The 19,477-nt window shown below is 37.4% G+C and overlaps 1 protein-coding gene across 6 annotated transcripts in view; it reads right to left on the bottom strand.

Moving 5' to 3' along the window:
• Positions 1-19,477, bottom strand: part of LOC137020518 (sorbin and SH3 domain-containing protein 1) — a 58,733-nt gene that overhangs the window by 9,498 nt on the left and 29,758 nt on the right. For 4 of the 6 annotated variants that reach the window (XM_067386196.1, XM_067386192.1, XM_067386191.1 and 1 more), the window contains exons 13-20: positions 19,031-19,114; positions 11,703-11,752; positions 8,589-8,761; positions 2,097-2,182; positions 1,446-1,610; positions 1,260-1,306; positions 1,011-1,125; positions 785-910 (exon numbers count right to left, since the gene is read on the bottom strand). In XM_067386196.1, the coding sequence (XP_067242297.1) occupies positions 785-910; positions 1,011-1,125; positions 1,260-1,306; positions 1,446-1,610; positions 2,097-2,182; positions 8,589-8,761; positions 11,703-11,752; positions 19,031-19,114 (846 nt within the window). Of the gene's footprint in view, positions 1-784; positions 911-1,010; positions 1,126-1,259; positions 1,307-1,445; positions 1,611-2,096; positions 2,183-4,311; positions 5,644-8,588; positions 8,762-11,702; positions 11,753-19,030; positions 19,115-19,477 lie in introns of all 6 variants that reach the window. The other 2 variants (XM_067386197.1, XM_067386193.1) reach the window with 2 other exon arrangements.

The following is a 19,477-nucleotide window of genomic DNA, read 5'->3' as shown; positions in this document are numbered from 1 at the left end:
AATGTTGAGAATAAAGTCATTAAATAAACGAATTTGTTCTCATAATTTAACGACTTTTTTCCTCGTAATTTAACAAATTTGTTCTCGTAATTTAACAACTTTTTCTCGTAATTTAACAACTTTTTCTCGTAATTTAATGACTTTATTCTCAACATTTTATCTAGACTTTTTTCTTGAAATTTAACGAGTTTTTTCTTGTAATTTAATGAGTTTACTCTCAACATTTTATCTCAACCTTTTTCTTGAAATTTAACAAGTTTTTTCTCGTAATTTAATGAGTTTATTCTCAACATTTTATCTAGACTTTTTTCTCGAAATTTAACGAGTCTTTTCTCGAAATTTAACAACTTTAATTTCGAGATGGTTTTATTTTTTTATTATTGCTTGGCCCTAATCCTCTTCCATACATATGTGAATCCACATGCATCTATAATCATCTTGTTGATGAGTTATATTCACTGCAGTCTTTAGCATATTTTTATTCAACTGGCTGAAGTTTTCCTTAAAACTTAATTTTCTTCATTTTTTTATTTTCCCTTTCTAAAAGCTTTCTACCTGGCTTGTTTCATCATGTTTAAGAGCGTTTGGCTTTAAATTCAGCTCATAATTAAATAAAATAGGCTGCTGGACACTGAATGACTACTCCATATTTCTGTTCCATATTTCTAAAATAAAAACATACAGAAATACTTATTTCTCTATATCTTGTTGTTCGGATATCAACAGTGGTGATCGCTGGACTAAACAGTAAGCTTGATTAAATTGCTGAAATAGTGTGAATTACCTTTCTGAAAGACATTTCAACAGCAGTGTCGCCAGTGAAATTAAATCGAGCAATAGCCTCTCCATATTCCAACACCTGGACCGGAGCACTTTTTTGGGGCTGAGCCTTTTCTGTTGGCGGCAAGAGCTGGAAAAGCAGCATAACAGAAGTAAGACGTGTTACTGCACACCAGAAAACTCTTTTACATACAAAAAAAAAGCAATACTAAAGGATAAAAAGTATGTACCTCAACGTAGCTGCGTGGAAATATCCCAACTCTCCCATGATGCTCTCCCTCAAACCAGTTCTGATCAACTTGCCGGTAGATGTATACAATATCTCCCTTTTGAAATGGTAGTTCCCTGTTAAAGGGGGAAACAAAATGTGGTAAGATTTGTATAATGTAGAACCATTCATTTACATGTCAGAGACATTCTGGTATTTACAAACACATGATGATTTGGCATCCTTAAAAACTGAATTATGAGACACTTACTTTAAACTTTCTGCTCTGAAGTCGAATCGTGCCAGAGCAGGAGTTCTCTGCAGACAATAAGAGGCCATTAGCATCATTTTCACAGTACTGAATCCACTATATCACAGCAACTCTCTTCATCTCATAAAAAGACAGTTAGCATCAAACAAGATCATTTGAAGCATAACAAGAGAGAAAATATGTCACCTCTATGGTTTTTCTCTTCTCTTTCTCATTAATAACCAGCAGGTCGCCAAAGCGGTCATTGGTAATGAACTGCTGATGAGTCACAACCAGCCCAGCGTGTCTCCGAGCAGCTGTATCTGCCTCTTCCTGTTCTCGCTTTAACCGTCTCTGCTCTTCCAGAATTTTCTTTAAAAAGAAACAGGCTTTTAATTGACTCATTATGCCTATTACAAATTTACCACATTGTACAGCAGCAAAATAAGTCTTCAAAAAACATGCTTTAAAATCCATCATATATCTGAAAATTACTTGTAATCATATATTATATTATATTATATTATATTATATTATATTATATTATATTATATTATATTATATTATATTATATTATATTATATTATATTATATTATATTATATTATATTATATTTATTATATTATATTATATTATATGTGTATACACACATTTATTTTTCTCTTATTTGCCAGTAAAAATATCTAAACACTCTTAAAACAAGATAAATTTACAAAAATTGTGTAAAATAATGAGCCTTTTTTCCTTCTCAAGTCAAGTTATCTTGTTTTAAGGATGTTTATATGTTGTACATAAACATAGCAATTAAGAAAATGATTTGTTTGCAGTGTGAAGAAAATGTTTAAACAAATATGGCACCTCTTTATCTCCATAGCGTTTCCGGACAGCCTCGTCTGGGTTCTCTCCATGGTCTCCCTGGCTTAATGGATGTGAGGATTCGGAGTCTGTTTGAAAAAACACAGGATTCACTCTCTGTTGCCAAAATTACATAAGTGTAAGAGTAAGTGCAATGATTCAAGTCAGTCTTGGATCAAGCATTGCACAACACTTCATATCTCTGAAAAATCCATTTATAGAGCATGTCAATGGGGATGATATAGACATTCTGGAAAGATCACAAATACACCAAAAGATGATAAATAAACAATATAAATAAAATTACATGAACATACAATGGCTTACACATCTTACAGTTTAACATTACAATAGTTTATGCATAAAGCAGGTATTTTGAGATCTGCAGGATAAGCATAAGCCATGGTCAAACAAAATAAAAAGTTGCATGCATCCAAACTTAACATCATGACAAAGTATGGTAAAAATACACAACATTCTTACATTCCTTTCAAAACGTCTAGTATAATATGAATAATGTAGATATGAAAATAGAAAATTAAGTGACAAATGCATAATAATAAACAAAACACACACACAAAAAAAACATAATAGCCATTTGAATGCACTGGTCCTGAACCCTTGAAGTGAAAACCGATTCATGTTAGGTTAAACTATTCTATGGAATTTGTCTAATTTCAGGTCAAATATGTGAAAGGCTTTGCAGTATGATGCAAGTTTTATGTGCATGAAACAATGTTAAATGTCTGTTTAATGTACAAAATGCATCTGCTCAAGAATAACTTGGGAGGTCTGAAATATTTTTTCAAGCCGACCAAATCCTGCACCAAAATTCCTCTCAGTTTCCAGCTCTTATCATTATTCTATGGTAGGATGAAAACAGAACTGCGGGTATGTAGTAATACTCGATAATGGATTAGTGGAATCTGGCTGGGATCAACAGAATAGATTGCAACAGTCATATTACAAAAGTAACACTATACAAATGCTGTCATATTTTATCACCCTCATGTCATTCCAAATCTGTATGACTTTCTTTCTTGAGTGGAACAAAAAAGACAATATTTTGAAAAGTGTTGGTAACCAAAGTTGTAGTGACCATTGACTTCCATTTTATGGACATTACCACATTACTGAAAAACATCTTCTTTTTTGCTCCACAGAAGAAATAAGTCATACACGTTAGGAACGACATGACATTTTTGAGTGAACCATCCTTTTAAATTTGAAATATTTTTAATAAACTTCTTATATATGTAATTTTATAAATATATATTTGATTATATACCACTGTTTATGATTTGATTACATAAATATCAGTGTTTCATGGAATGCGTAGATCATTCCCTCACAAAGCAACTTAAAGGGATAGTTCATTCAAAAATAAAAATTCTGTCATCATTTACTCACCCTCAGGTAGTTCCAAACCTGTACGAATTTCTTTGTTCTGTTGAACACAAAGGAAGATATTTTGAAGAATGTGCAAAATTTAACAGTTCTGGCGCACCATTGACTTCCATAGTATTTTTTTATCCTACTATGGAAGTCAATGGTACCCCAAAGCAACCTGGTTACAAACTTTCTTCAAAATATCTTCCTTTGTGTTCAGCAGAACAAATACATTTATACAGGTTTGGAACAACTTGCGGGTGATGACAAAATTTTCATTTTTGGATGAACTATCCCTTTAAGTACAGTACCTTTGTTGTTTTGTCTTGAATTTCAAATACATTTTGCTTCAAATTAAACATTAAAAACATAAACAAATAAAAAAATGCTTATACTTTATTAAAGAATGCTTTGAAAGGGTCAGTCACTGTTGCATTCTATAGGGTGGTACTGTACTTTTTACCAAGACTTTACTCTTTGATCTGCTCTGTTTATATTTATGTCTTGTCATAGTTTGTGGCTAATTCTGGACAATGTATTAAAAAGGCAATGAAAAAAATAATACTAAATGGCTGAAGTAGAAGTCTTAGAATAAAAAAGTAACATAACACACTTAAACACAACAGAAATATGCCAATCTGGTTACAAATCACACAAAATCGGCCGCACACTGCACACTTAAGAAATGGAAAAAGTAAAGTCACTCGGTGATGACAGAAGAGCAGACAGGAGAGAGAAAGGCTGGAGGAAGATGAGTGATCACAGACATAGTCATGCCTGAACATGAGTGTGGACAATCTGACACTCATGAGACTCTCAATATAGCCACCTTCAGAGTGATCTTTACTGGCTTCTGAGCCCTCCACATCCATGAGGTCATCCGAGTTGCACCCCTCACAGGGAGAGCTCTCTCCGTTACTGAGCCTTTCCAGCACTTCCAAAGAGGACAGCCGTTGAGGAATCACAGGCTTTGGCCTGGCCGAGAAGAGGTCTCCGGCCATGGGCTTCATGGCGGAAAGAGTGCTAGTCTTTTTGGCCTGTTGACTGTGTAGCGACCTCCGTAAGGAGAAAGGGGCTGGTCCCATCAGAAGCAAGTTTCTTGGGGGAGTACACCTCTTCTCCTGCAGGGTGTTGGCCTGTTGCCGCTCATGCCTGAGGATTGTGGTGAAACGTGTGTAGGAAGCGGGGCAGGTGCCTTTACACTTGCTTTGTTTGGTGTGGAAGGGGAAGTGATCATGATGATGGTGACCTGTGGGTTCTGAGGTACTGCTGGAGGGCGTCTCTTTGGCAGCATCATGAATGCAACTGTTTTTCTCCTCCGATTTGCCCTCGTTTTCCAATTTTCTTGAGGTGTTCAGGCACTCGTCTGACACAGAAGCTTCCTCGTTGGGTGTTTGGGCCTCTGTATTCATGGTTGGACAGTCCTCAGTATGTGCGGGCTCTGGTATGACTAGAGTCTCAGCTGACAGAGCAGACTGGAGAAAGCAGGTCGGCACAGGGCTGTGGGAAGGGCTTGGGTTACTAGGGAGAATGGGCATCGAGGCGGAGCGAGTGGGCGCGCAGTTCGAACGCTGAATGATACGCTCAAACTCCATCACCCGAAAAGTAACGGAATCCCGGGGGATGATCTCAGTCCTCTCCAGGGTAATGTCGTCCCCCGGTTTCTCAAAAAAGGAAGCCAGGCAGCGGACACTACCGTGGGGGCTAGAGCCCAAGGAGCTCGGCCTCTGAATTTTGTGCATGTTTCGATAGAGGGCAGAGAACTCAGTTGTGCTCCTCACAGATCCCATAACAGGTCCATTTTTATGAAGGTTCCTGCTCTCAGGTGAACCATTACCCATGCAAGCTGAATTTAACCTGTGATCGGCATCCTGCGTATCTCCATTTTGTGAGCCACAGGCCTTCGGATGCAGATCCTCACAGCTGTGTGCTTTGGGCCGCTGTTGTGTAGGCTCGGTCCGTCTTTCCAGGCTCTCATCGGTAGAGGGTGATAGCTTGGGCTTAAACTTGGAGGGAAGGATTTGAGGGATGCAGGCTTTGGCGGCGGACAAGGACTTTTTAGTCTTATATTGAAAAGCTAATGCATTAGTGGCAAGAACTGAGTGAGTATTTACAGAAGAGCAGGGTGAAATCATACAGCCATTCCCACCTTTATAATCCACTGGCAGGCATGCAGGGTAACAGAACAAACAGTGCATTAGATTACAAAGCAACAAGAAATGTTACATTAATTGCTAAATAAATATTTCAACTCAATTTTGTCAGTCCATTTTATCTAAGCAGGTTCAACTCTTGAGTTTAACTGTGTAAATACATTGTATTTTTTTCCCAAACCAGTTAAAGGGTTAGTTCACCCAAAAATGAAAATTCTGCCATTAACTCAATTACTCACCCTCATGTCGTTCCACACCCGTAAGACCTTTGTTCATCTTCAGAACACAAATTAAGATATTTTTGATAAAATCAGTGAGGCCTCTATTGCAGCAAGATAATTAACACTTCCAGATGCCCAGAAAGCTGTTAAAGACATATTTAAAACAGTTCATGTGACTACAGTGGTTCAACCTTAATGTTATGAAGTGACGAGAATACTTTTTGTGTGCCAAAAAAACAAAGTAACAACTTTTTTCAACAATATCTAGTAATGGGTGATTTCAGAACACCGCTTCATGAAGCTTCGAAGCTTTACGAATCTTTTGTTTCAAATCAGTGGTTCGGAGCGTGTATCAAACTGCCAAAGTCACATGATTATGGTAAACGAGGCTTTGTTACATAATAAATGTTTCGAAATTTCAATGGTTCACCACAGGAGGGCGTGACTTTGGCAGTTTGATACACGCTCCGAATCACTGATTAGAAACAAAAGATTTGTTAAGCTTCGAAGCGGTGTTCTGAAATCACCCATCACTAGATATCGTTGAATAAAGTTGTTATTTAGTTTTTTTGCCACACAAAAAGTATTCTCGTCGCTTCATAACATTAAGGTCGAACCAATGTAGTCACATGAACTGTTTTAAATATGTCTTTAGCTTCTTTCTGGGCATTTGAAAATGTTAATTATCTTGCTGTCAATGCAGGCCTCACTGAGCCATTGGATTTGATCAAAAATATCTTAATTTGTGTTCTGAAGATAAACAAATGTCTTACGGGTGTGGAATGACATGAGGGTGAGTAATTAATGACAGAATTTTTTGGGTGAACTAACCCTTTAAGTGCAAACCTCACCCCGCAGCCGATTCTAAAGATTTCATTGGTCATGTCAATCACAGTGCTGATTGCCTTCACAACTTTGTAACAAATACTATCCACCCCTTAACACTCCAACCTACTTTTAACCATATTATGGCGTTGATAGTACATTCTGATAGACAGCAGCATTACTGAACTCTGAACTGAATCCATGAAGTCTGAACTTGACAGGTGACTGCATGATGGAGTTGGCCAATGAAATCGGCTGCTGGCCAGGGTTTGCACTTTGGAGTAAGAAAGGTATACATATAAAGGTAAAACATAAAATAATCAAATTAAAAATAAACACTAAACTGCTAAGAAGCAGAAATATGGAAGCAAAATAACAAAATACTTATACTAAAAAGAACAGCATATAAAAGAAGAGTATATTTGAAATATTTTATTGTGCTTATTTAGATTCAAATCTATCAGTATTCAATGGTGCATTTTTCTCTATGAGACTGATAAAGTCATTAATAAATCATATAACAACTAGAGATTTTACTTCTGGCAAACTGCAAAACAAAACCAAAATACAATCTCCTGTGTAAGTAGAGTTTCTAAGAGTTTTCTAGCTTACAGTTGACAATGAATCAAAATACCACTAAACTGCCAATTGGAACGTCTCTTCCAACATGCATGTGACTCCCATGATAATTCATGTGACCTGCTCAGTAACTCTTATGTTTAAAAACTGTTTTAAAGAGACATATGCACCGAAAGACAGTGCATCTAAAATTCAGTATTTACTTTACTTTGGTCCAACCATATGCATAATTTGTTTCCTATTGTGAAGATTTGTCCAAATGTGCCAATATGCTTTTCTCTTTGACCTATCATAGACTCCACCAAACCGCTCCAAGACAGGCACTTACTCCTACTGTGGTCATAAACTTATGAAAGCACTACTTGAGTGCTCCACAAGTCTTGGGATTTCTCACCAATGAAACCTCTTGTGTGCTGTGAAGTTACCAGCTATTATCCACAGGAATTACAGGCAGAATCTTAATAAATATTCACAGTATATTGCCAAAAAATGCAGCGGGATCATTGTACAGATATTAATGATTACTTACTCGATTATCCATTCAGAAACAACTTTATGAAGTTACAACAAGACACACTGCATTGTATGTTCTGTATGCAAAACATGTTGTCTTAGAAATTCAAAGCAGACAGAAACAATAGTTAAAAAAAGATCTTCACACAGTGGTCAACAAAGCCTCTGTCTAAACATGTGGCTCATGTTAACTATTAACGGATACAGTTGTCATCTTCAGCCCTCGTGCGTTCCGCTTTCCTCCCCCCTGCCGACCCAAGCGGCCCATCCTCTGGGTCAAATGTGCTCGCATTCCATTCATGACCTCACTCTGACAGCTGACCCCCTCATACCTGACCACCCCTGAACATGCTGCATGTTTATCTCCTCTGCAGGGTGAGTGTCTACCATCAGATCCCCCAATTAATCTCTGCGTCCACCCCCTTTTCTCACTGTCCACACCATGGCCCACTTCTAAAGCAGTTGGACACCCAACCGAGCCAAACCTCATGTGCCCATTCTGTCTAACAGACTGGCATCGTGTGAATGACTAAAGGTCAAACCGGACATCTGTTATGTGTCAACTGTGAAAAATGGCCAGCATTAACGAAACACAGAAAGACAAATGAGCTGTGTTATTTGTGTGGTATTGTGAAGGAAGGAATGTGGAAAATGCTAATGAAGAGGGCTCAACGGGCAACAAATGGATCGGCTTTACAATAATGCAGTATGATTTTAATCATATATCGATTATAATTCTTTAAATCAAAATCATTTCAAACCTGAATTACACTTGATTCTCAATCAACTTACATAAAAACAGACTGGAAGCCTACCTTTAGAAGAAGTGCTGGGGTGGCGCTTGTTTAACGCTCTCAGGCCCTGCAGTGGGATGTCGCCGCCCTCCAGGACACTCTTGTAAACGTGCCGATCACATTCTGAAGCTGCCTGCCCACTGGCAGACAAGCTGTCCTTCTCTGCTTCACTGTCGCCTGCTTTACAGGTTGAGCTGGGCACAAACAGAAATATGAGGCTGTGACTTACATAAATCATCATATTCACATGACATGAATAGAATGAGTCTGAATAGAACAGAATGCTAGTCTCGTGTATTATATGTAAATAAATGTATTTTTATTAAAAGCAGATATAGAAAACAGAAAATACTATGGAAATACTATATTATAGAAATAAAATACTTTGCCATGGATTACTTTTGAACACAGTAAATACAAGAATTATTTGAGCACAATAACTTAACCTTAGTGTTTTCAAATGTACCGGTACTTCAGTACCAAGTCAGTACTGAAATTTTAAAGATGTGACAATACCCTTAGCATTTTTGAGTGCTGTTGAGTGGATCCTGGCTAACTTAAACACCTCTGATTGGCCACTGTGTTCACGTGCTCAACAGATGTGTATGTGATTGGCTACAATGATCAACGCTTTAAAAACATGCCCAACACTTACAATACACAATTTCTTTTTTTAAAGAGTTTATTATTGCTATTATTATTATTATTATATGCTTTAAAGTGATTCATATTTACATCATTTTACTAATAAAAAAAAAGAAAATAAGAATATATACGTGATTGGAAAAAATAGGAATATTCAATTTACTTATAATGTTGCCAAACAATTTAAAACAGTCTTAGAAGTTTTTAGTCAGGCTGTGTTTGCTCTTTGATATAGATGAGACAGCACCAGCTGCTCTGACCCTTATCAGAACATTCCTCAGAGGCCTGTGTGGCATCATTTAAAAAAAACATGCTTGAAGGTTTCCACATGTAGCAGTAAGTCAAATAAACCTACAGTATGTGCTTACAGGAAAGTAAGAAGTTCTTTAGGGATGCACATCTTTAATAAGTTGTCTTGGGTCAGGTATGCCACATAATGAGCTGTAGTCTATGTTGGTATAGGGAAAGTTAAAGTATAACGTTTACTTATCAATATGACTCTTTCCTGTATGCAATAAAACAATGATATGGATTCCAGTAAGGCCTTGCTATGTTTTAAGCAGACTATTCTCTGCTGAAAAACAAACATGTATGATGGTTTTAGTTGTATTGAATTGGTCTAGCTAGTCTCACAGCCTTACTAGCTTACAAGTGCCCAAAACCCCAAACCAGACCAGCCTGACCAGAATGAGACTCCAAATAAGACATAAGGGTTAACACAACAGACTCACATGGGCTACATGCTAAGTGATTTGGGAGGGAATTTATCCATGACAAGGATTTTAAATGCGCAGACAATGGTCCTTTACAGCTGCAGCTCTTTTTCAGAGGGAATCATATTAACAGTTACTAGCCAACATGCCAATAAAATCCTAATGGCCCTAGCATACTTTCCTAGTTTTTCATAGCTGGAAACAATAAAATACCAATTATTCAACAAAAATTATGTGTGCGTACAAGACACTGTTCTTGTGACTCAAAGTTTTTGAATTATGCCATTATACTGTACACACAATAAAGTCCTCATGAATGACATGACCCTTGGGATGCTTTCCGCTGGAAAAGTGAGAAGAGGTGAGCACACGTCATTCCAGACGCCACTGGCTTTAAACTCAGGAACCTGAGCAGCTGCCTGACAACTGCTGGAGCGGAGATGGTCTTACCAGATTTATCTGACCATTAGAAAATCTGAAGTATTTCCATGCTTTCCAGCTCCTTTTCAAGGATCTGTTAGCCATAAGGTAAAACTATGTTTCTCTCAGGGTTACACTTACATAGGGTTTGTCTCTCAGACATTCCTCAAGTCATGAGAGCATATTTTTGGTTTAGTGTTTTGGCTGAACACTAGTTGGCCTCCTGGTTTATAACTAAACCATGTGCCTTTTGATAAAATAATAAACTCCTCATCCAGACATCAATAAGATCCTCACACCAAAGTGAAGACCGCACTAAAACCACGTGCCGCAGATTCTTAAGAGAAATGTAAATACCACAAAAGATTCATTCATTCCTTTTTATGTTTTACGGTTACATATTTGGCAAAGGAAGCACGGAAAAAAAAATGTTAAACTGATTTAACTAATGAATATGTTTATTTACTGTTCAAACACCCAGTTATGTTAAAGAATGCTTGTAAAGAAAGCTTTAAATTGATTGTATTTTTGTTGGGCATGCTTTAGATGATACTTCAGATGTTTTTCTGCAAATATTAACATTAAGAAATAAATCTTCAATCCACTAGCACAGTGAAATATTTGAAGAACTTTTCAAGCTCTTCAAGCTTCAAAATAATACAATAAAATAAAAAATAAATGTATAAAATGTCGGATAAATGTGTCTGCTAAATCAATAAAAGTAAATTAATAAATGTTTTCTTTGTAAATTATATATATATTTTAAATTGTATATTTTAAAAAATAAGATTTTAATAAAGATTTAATAAATAAAAAATGTATTTTGTTCAAATGCAAACGTCTTCAAATTCAAAGACATAATATAACTGTTACATCAGTGTTGTGAAGGCATGATCACGTCAATGCCACAGGGAAAGCTGTCAGTAAAAAAATGACACTTCGCTCTGTGCTTCACAAACAGCACATTAAGATTTGGGGGATTTCTGCTAACAGAATGGGCGGAGGTACGAGGTCCCTTATCTCTCTTAAAAAGACATCCAGGCTTTATTTTCAGACACTAGTTTCAGCACAAAAAAAAATCATCACACTATCAGTGGCCTCTCCTCTACAAACGCACGCACACATGCTTACAAACATGCATCACACGAACGCCTACACTGGGCAACCTGTACTGCAAATGGTCGTTCAGGAAACAGAAAAAGGAAACGAGGGAAATCTCCAGAGCCCCGTGACAGCTCTGCCTGAGAATAGATGGCTGGAGAGCAAGACAGACACACCAACACACCCACATACAACAAGGCTGTCAGAAAATGGTGGAAAGGAACATTTGTGAGGGGAAAAAGAAGCATGGACTTACTATTGCTGTAGGTCGGAAGATGTTTCCAATGGGCTGAAAGAGGGGGCACTCTGCAACAAACCAAACAAAGAAGTCATTGATAGCTCCAAAGGCTTGACTCTCTGGCAGCTGGAAAGGGAGAAGGCGCATTAGTCAGTCAGGCTTGCGAACGTCTGCCGTGTCCAAAGCTCTGAAACTCTTAGGTCCTCTGGACGAAGCGTAGCGTGGAGAAGTAAGCAAGTATTTTGGCCTGCATGCAAGTTAGGGGGGAAAACAAGCGACTGGGAGCGAGGGGTGGGATTAGAAGGGACTGTGAGGGGCGCCCATTTTGGGAGGGGGCTGTCAGCGCTTCCACCAATCAGCTGCTGTCTCTCACCGAGGCTCTCTTTTGTCTTCTATTGAGTCACTCTCATTACTGGCCGGCCAGACAGGGAGACAATTAACCAGCTGGTGCGGGAAGTGGGCCAAATTACATGGGCAGACACAGACACGCACACACAAACAGATTTACACACATATATTAAGAATATCATGAGCGTCGGATCGAACGTGCAATACAAAATCATAGGGCTGATATTAATAGTACGCCAAAGGAAGTTCACATAATGTGCGTCCAGTGCTGGGTAGTAACTGATTACATGTAATCTGGATTATGTAATCAGATTCCAAAAATTAAGTCCTTGTAATTAGATTACATTTTAAAATGCTTATAATCACAATACAGTTACCTTTTAATAGATTAATAGTAATCAAACATTATTTTAAACTAAAATATTTACTTGAAGTCTCCCTGAGATTTTAAGGTAATATTTCATTTTAACAACACATTCGCATGTTCTCACTATGCAGGGAAAAAATGTATTTCTTGTTTTATTTCTTGTTTTATTTTTTCGTTTAATTAATTAGCTTTTCACTCAACACACAAATCCACAGCAGTTCCCTCACAATCCCATGGGAAACCCTGACATTCAATGCATTTAAAGGGTTAGTTCACCCAAAAATGACAATTCTGTCATTAATTACTCACCCTCATGTCTTTCCAAATCCATAAGACTTTTGTTAATCTTCGAAACACAAATTAAGATATTTTTTATGAAATCCGACATCGTTAAAAAAGTCAACGTGACTACAGTGGCTTAACCTTAATTTTATGACGAGAATACTTTTTGTGCGCAAAAACAAAACAAAAATAACGACTTTATTCAACAATATCTTCTCTTCTGCTCACGTGAACAGCGTCGGCCAATGCGGAGTCGGCGTTATGACATAGAACCTGGAAGCACTAAACATAAACAGTTAAATTGCTGTCAGATACCTCTTGAATTTCATCAAAAATATCTTAATTTGTTTTCTGAAGATGAACAAAGGTCTTACAGGTGTGGAACGACATCATGAGGCTAAGTAATTAATGACTAACCCTTTATTGTTGTTGATAAAGAATAAAATATATTTTCTTTCACATTGTATTTTTATATCAATGTGGTACACGATCTTATTAAAACAGATGTGATAAACGAGTAAGGTCTAAAGTAATCTAAAAGTACTAAAAAAGTAGTCCAATTAGATTACCTAATCTGTGCAATCCAATAGATTACATTACTAATTACCAATTTTCATCATGTAATTTGTAATCAGTAACGGACTACAATTTGTAAGTAAATACCCAGCACTGCATGCATTGAGTCAATAAGGAGAGTAGCTGTTATTGCCAGGCAGCAACTCCCGATGGCAGATCAGAAAGAGCCATTCACTGGGACGGCCTGTACCCCCCTTGCATTTTGAATGGTTTAGAGACGTTTAATTTTAGGCCGCTGTTTCTGTTGCTTTTCCCAAAGTGCACGTCACAGATGGTAAAAATAGCATGACAGCACACCTCCAAAGAAAAAAAAGCACAAGTGGTGTTTGCAAATACGATTGCACAATCCCAGCCTGCTGCTGTCCCTTTAGAGGTATGCCACATGCGTGCCAGAACCCAACGGCCCCCTCTTCTGACCGACAAAAGAAAAGTTCAACTCCTGACCGCAACATGCTCATCCCATTGGTTGCTGGGTAAAGAGGATCACGAATAACCTTCGCGAATGAATACAGGCTTTGTGTGAGAATATTGCTCTATTTATACAGCGTCATGTTCTAGAAGTTTTGTTTCCTGAGGAACACCCAGTGACATAAGCTGCTATTACGTCTGCAAAGCAACCTCTAGTATTTTTGTCCCTTTTTTCCCTTCATCCTATTTTTTTCTCTCAAAAAAAAAAACAGCCGGCACAGCATCCCAAGAGGCTTTCGCACGAGACTTGGCACAGATGCGAAGAATAAGCAAACAGGAAACATGCATGAAAGCCTTATCTGAAGAGCCACGCATCTTAATCTAAATACTTGTGACAGCCAGTACAATACCTTAGTGTGATGCAGCTGTTAAGATGAGGTGATAAGAAAGTGAAATAATGCAATAAAGTTAGAACACTGTTGCTGGCATTATAAAGTGCAGGAAGCCTCATATACAGCAGGAAAAAAAGTGTTTTTAAAGTATATGGTATAAAAAACATTTGTAAACAGATGACTTTGTTATGTTTATACTTAAAGGGTTAGTTCACCCAAAAATGTCTGTCATTATTATTACTCACAATTGCTCACTTTGAAGCTTAACGAATCATTTGCTTCGAATCAGTGGTTCGAAGCACCAAAATCCCATGATTTCAGTAAACGAGACTTTGTTATGTCAAAAGTGTTTTGAAACTTCAATAGTTCACATGACTTTGGCAGTTTGATACGTGCTCCGAACCACTGATTCAAAACAAATGATTCCTTAAACTTCGAAGCTTCATGAAGCAGTGTTTTGAAATCGCCCATCAATAGATATTGTTGAATAAAGTCGCTATTTTGTTATTTTTGGCGTACAAAAAATATTCTCATCGCTTTATAATATTAAGGTTGAACCACTGTAGTCACATGAACTGTTTTAAATATGTTTTTAGTAGCTTTCTGGGTATTGAAAAAGGGAGTGTTATTGCTGGCGATGCAGGCCTCACTGAGCCATCGGATTTGATCAAAAATATCTTAATTTGTGTTTTGAAGATGAACGGAGGTCTTACGGTGTGGAACGACATGAGAATGAGTAATTAATGACAGAATTTCCATTTTTGGGTGAACTAACCCTTTAACTGTCTGTGAGAATTGACTAAAGGACCCTTCATTTTACAGGAAATACATTCACAAACAGCCACTACAGTAAAGTCAGGACTGTTGTAAGTGAGATTTAAGCTGGGTACTTGAAATTCTTGACATGACCCACGGAGACGGTGGGTGAAAGTGACGTGCACAGTATGTCACAGAGGATAATGTTTCAAAGCCTTACGTTATTTGAAATGCCAACCAAAATAGCATTTCTCATATAAGGTGTTTAACTTTCAAGGAAATTACATCTCAGTCTTAAAAGTAATAATGCTGAGACAGCGAGACAGAGAATTTCCCATCGTCTCGTCTGGTACACGTCCATTTGTCACATCAGGGTATTCAGGGTCTAATTTCAGCATGTAGGCCTATATGTACAATGAAAATACAACACCAAAGTAAATTATCATTTTTTGGGTGAACTGTCCCTTTAAGATAAGTTACAGTGTGCTAAATGTTCTTCCTAAAGAGGCCAAGAGATGTTTACTTCAGTATTTCCTAGGATGTAAATTCCTTTCCCCTGATTGTTAAGGCTAGTCAGTGGAACAGTGTGTTAATAATGTTTGCTCATTTTCATGTGCTAGTTTCCTAAAAGGTGCAGGAGATGACTCAAGAAAATTTACAACTTTTCTATTATATAAATAGCATACAATGTGAATGAGGGTGCTGTGCAACTTAACCACACGAACAAATGGGGCTTATGTGTTCATTTGGGAAAATCTAACTTTATATGCAACCTTTTTTTTTTGTTCTTCGAAAAACTGCTATAATCAAAGCGCAGCTTCTACTGTACACAGGAATGTTGTTGTCTCTAATTGAAACAAACACATAATGGATATGGACTGCTGGTACAGTACATATGTCTCATCCATACACAGGATATAGGAGACGGACTGACTGTGTTTGTCACTGTCATAGAGTTTGGCGTGTCAATCACTGAGGAAGCCAGGTCACATGCAGTCTCCAATAACCTTCGACCCACTTAGACACGGACACACACTCAGCTTCATACTGAAACTTGCTCCCAGTTAGAAGTCAACAAGCTCAACAAGTCTATTACTGGAACTTTTTGTGACCTCAGTCATAGAACTTAAGATGGTATTTATGATGGATACTGTTGATATTTCTTATACTAACAAGATATCTCAACCCTTTTTGTAAGAGTGTTTACATAGCTTTAGAAATTTGTTTAATTTAAATTTTTACATCTGAATTTTTTGGCAATCTTACTAAGCCAAAGAGAATTTCACGCTGGCTCCACAAGTATTTTTTCATTGCCTCATCAACACAGCGAGACTGGGCCGCATCAGCAGACTCTCAAGGGAGGTGACACTTCACTTTCATCTCTAAACAAGGAAATCTGGAAAGAGACAGGAACCTTCTATCAACTTGTGCCATGACGCTGATGGTCAGATTTATGAGTCTACCCAACAGGAATGCAGCCTGTGACTCAGTGACTCATTCTCAAGGGTTTGGTTTCACTGTCAGAAGAACCAATTCTAAAGACTTGTCATACACAAGAGGCATGCATGGGCAGTAAGAGTAGATTTTCCATCCTGACAATTTTATTGTGCTTTTTCCCCCCTAAAGAAGCATGTTATTAGACTAGTTGCAAGATCCCCTTGTGAGAAATTGCAATATTGTGACATATACACAACCAGATTTTCTATTCCCGTGGTGGCAAAGCTGAATGCTCAGCAGCCATTACTCCAGTCTTCAGTGTCACATGACACTCCAGAAATCATTCTAATATGCTGATTTGCTACTCAAGAAATATGTCTTATTATTATCAATGGTAAAAAGTTTAAAGGGTTAGTTCACCCAAAAATGAAAATTATATCATTTATTTCTCACCCACTTGTCGTTCCACACCCGTAAGACCTCCATTGATCTTCGGAACACAAATTAAGATGTTTTTGATAAAATCAGATGGTTCAGTGAGGCCTCCATAGACAGCAATAACACTCCCTTTTTGTGATTACAGTGTTTCAACCTTAATATTATAAAGTGACGGAATACTTTTTGTTCGCCAAAAATAACAAAATAGCGACTTTATTCCACAATATCCAGTGAAAGGCGATTTCAAAACACTGCTTCATGAATGTTCGAATCTTTACGAATCATAGGTTTTGAATCAGTAATTCGGAGCATGTATCAAACTGCCAAAGTCACGTGAACTATTGAAGTTTCAAAACACTTATGACACACTTATTTGGTGCTCTGAACCACTGATTTGAAACAAATGATTCGTAAAGATTCAAAGCTTCATGAAGCAGTGTTTTTTCACTGGATATTGTGGAATATTTTGTTATTTTTGGCGCACAAAAAGTATTCTTGTAGTCACATGAACTGTACTAAATATGTTTTTAGTAGCTTTCTGGGCATTGAAAAAGGAAGTGTTATTGCTATCTACGGAGGCCTCACTGAACCATCAGATTTGATCAAAAATATCTTAATTTGTGTTCCGAAGATCAACGGAGGTTAGGGTTAGGGTTGTGGGATGACATGTGGGTGAGTAATTAATGACATAATTTTCATTTTTGGGTGAACTAACCCTTTAATATTTATGTCGAAACCATGATAATTTTTTTTTCAGGATCAAAAAGTTCAAAAGTAGTAATATTTTAAAGTAATATTTTTTTTTGTAACAACATCTTTCACTTTTAATCAATTTAATGTGTCCTGGCTAAATAAAAACTTTAATTGAACAATTTTAACTGAACAAATTTACTACTGACTATTTTTTACTATTGTCACCCAGCCTTAGTGTACGTTTACACGACAATGATGTACTAAAAATGGAAACGTTTTTTCTTTGTACAGATGACAACGTTGTCAAAACTATCCCTGTTCACACGGATCCAAGCAAAAGACTAAAAACACCTTATTTCCATGTTGAAAAATAAGGTGGATAGACTAAACACGTGCATGTTTTCACAGATTCACAGGGGTTTTTTTGTGTGTGTTTTTTTTTTTTTGCAGTTTACACAGAGATGATAACCGTATCGTTTTCAAAAACTTCCACTTTGAAACCCGTTTCAGAAGTTTGCATTCTCAGGCCACCAAAACGCCGTTGTCATGTAATTGAACATCCAAAATGCATACAAAGTTTTCCATTTTTAGTTCCACTTTTAGTAAACAGCCCCTCAGAAGCAATCACAGTGAGTTTCAAAAAAAGAAAGGTGAAACAAGCCAATCACCTTGGGGTGTATCATGGTACGTGTCTCAAGTAAATAAGTGTGAACAAATGTGCTATTTACTCACAGGTGTTGAGTTGATGACAACGCTGCACAGGCTCTGTGCCACTGATAGCATAGTGACGGCCTTCCTATCCCTGACTGAACCGAGTGAAGGGACACCAGTGGTACTTTACGGTGTTTTACTTACTTACTGCGTCAAGGTCAGACAAAAAGTTTACAATGCAAAAATGTAATCGGCATGACTGGATAGACTAGGGTGTTATGCACTTTCACATTACTTGAGGTGAATGTAGCAAATCTGACAACCAATAAGCGGGTTGATGCAGAGGCCAACTTTTCAGTCAATGTTGCCAGGCAGTGCTGCTGAAAACAGGCAACAGGGTTACGCACAGTGGAAACAGTTTGGCCGATGTTGAGTGTTATCTTTACCAATCTAGCTGCATCATCACAGCTTGCTGTCCGTTTCCAGGCTGGGCACTACATAAAACTGAAAACCTTCCAAAATCATCTGTGCCAACACCTAGAATGACTGCCTTATAAATAGCAAACATATTGAGACTATTATATTGAGAATTACAGACAGAAAAAAACAAACAAATATGAAATGGAAAAGAAAGGTTCAGGCAGATCAAGGCTTCAGAAGATGATCAGGAAGCATCTGGGAAATAAATTGAGAGGTGGTGCTTGCAATGTTTGACTGCACCTTTTTATCATCTATCGCTCTCTGATGTGGCTTCTGAAGCACATTTAGATGAACTCTTCCACTCACTGTAATGTACTGAATGTCATTACTTTCTGTACTGTTTTTGAATTGCTATGCACTGAGCTACAATGGGCTGGATAAGGAACATACATATGAAAGGTCAGGACAGAAAGGAAGTGACGTAACAATGGTTCTAACAGACAGACATAAAAAAAATATTTAGGGTCCTGAACAAAAAAAAGGGGATGACATGCATTTTTAATATACTGCCAACTTACCGCTTTGCCAAAATCCATCTCAGAAAAGAACCTATACCAAGGCTCATTCTCTAAATCTACATCTTCTGGACTTAAGTCCTGAGTCTACAGAAATATGGCAACAAGGAAAGGAGGACATAGAAAGAGAGAGAGAGAGAGAGAGAGAAAGAGAAAGAGGAAGTTTCAGAATACAAAGACAATGAGACTAAATGATGATGTTACATGAACTCTCTCTTAATGTCATGATCTCAGACAGTAAAAAAGGCTCCAGGCTGAGACAGCAGAGGAAATATGAATTGGATTTGCAGCTTGATGATTTATTGCAAGAACATCTGGTTGATCAATCAAAGGAACAGGAAATAGGAAGTAATGATAATGGAAAGGGATCCATAAATCCAAGGTGATATCTTTTACATTGCATAACAAGTGAACAAGGAAAATAAACATATTCATATTATCTAAATCCAT

This window comes from Chanodichthys erythropterus, chromosome 5, assembly GCF_024489055.1.
Source record: "Chanodichthys erythropterus isolate Z2021 chromosome 5, ASM2448905v1, whole genome shotgun sequence".
NCBI classification, from domain to species: Eukaryota; Metazoa; Chordata; class Actinopteri; order Cypriniformes; family Xenocyprididae; genus Chanodichthys; species Chanodichthys erythropterus.
The sequence above is the reverse complement of the archived record's forward strand: the minus strand, read 5'-3'. Positions and strand labels throughout refer to the sequence as shown.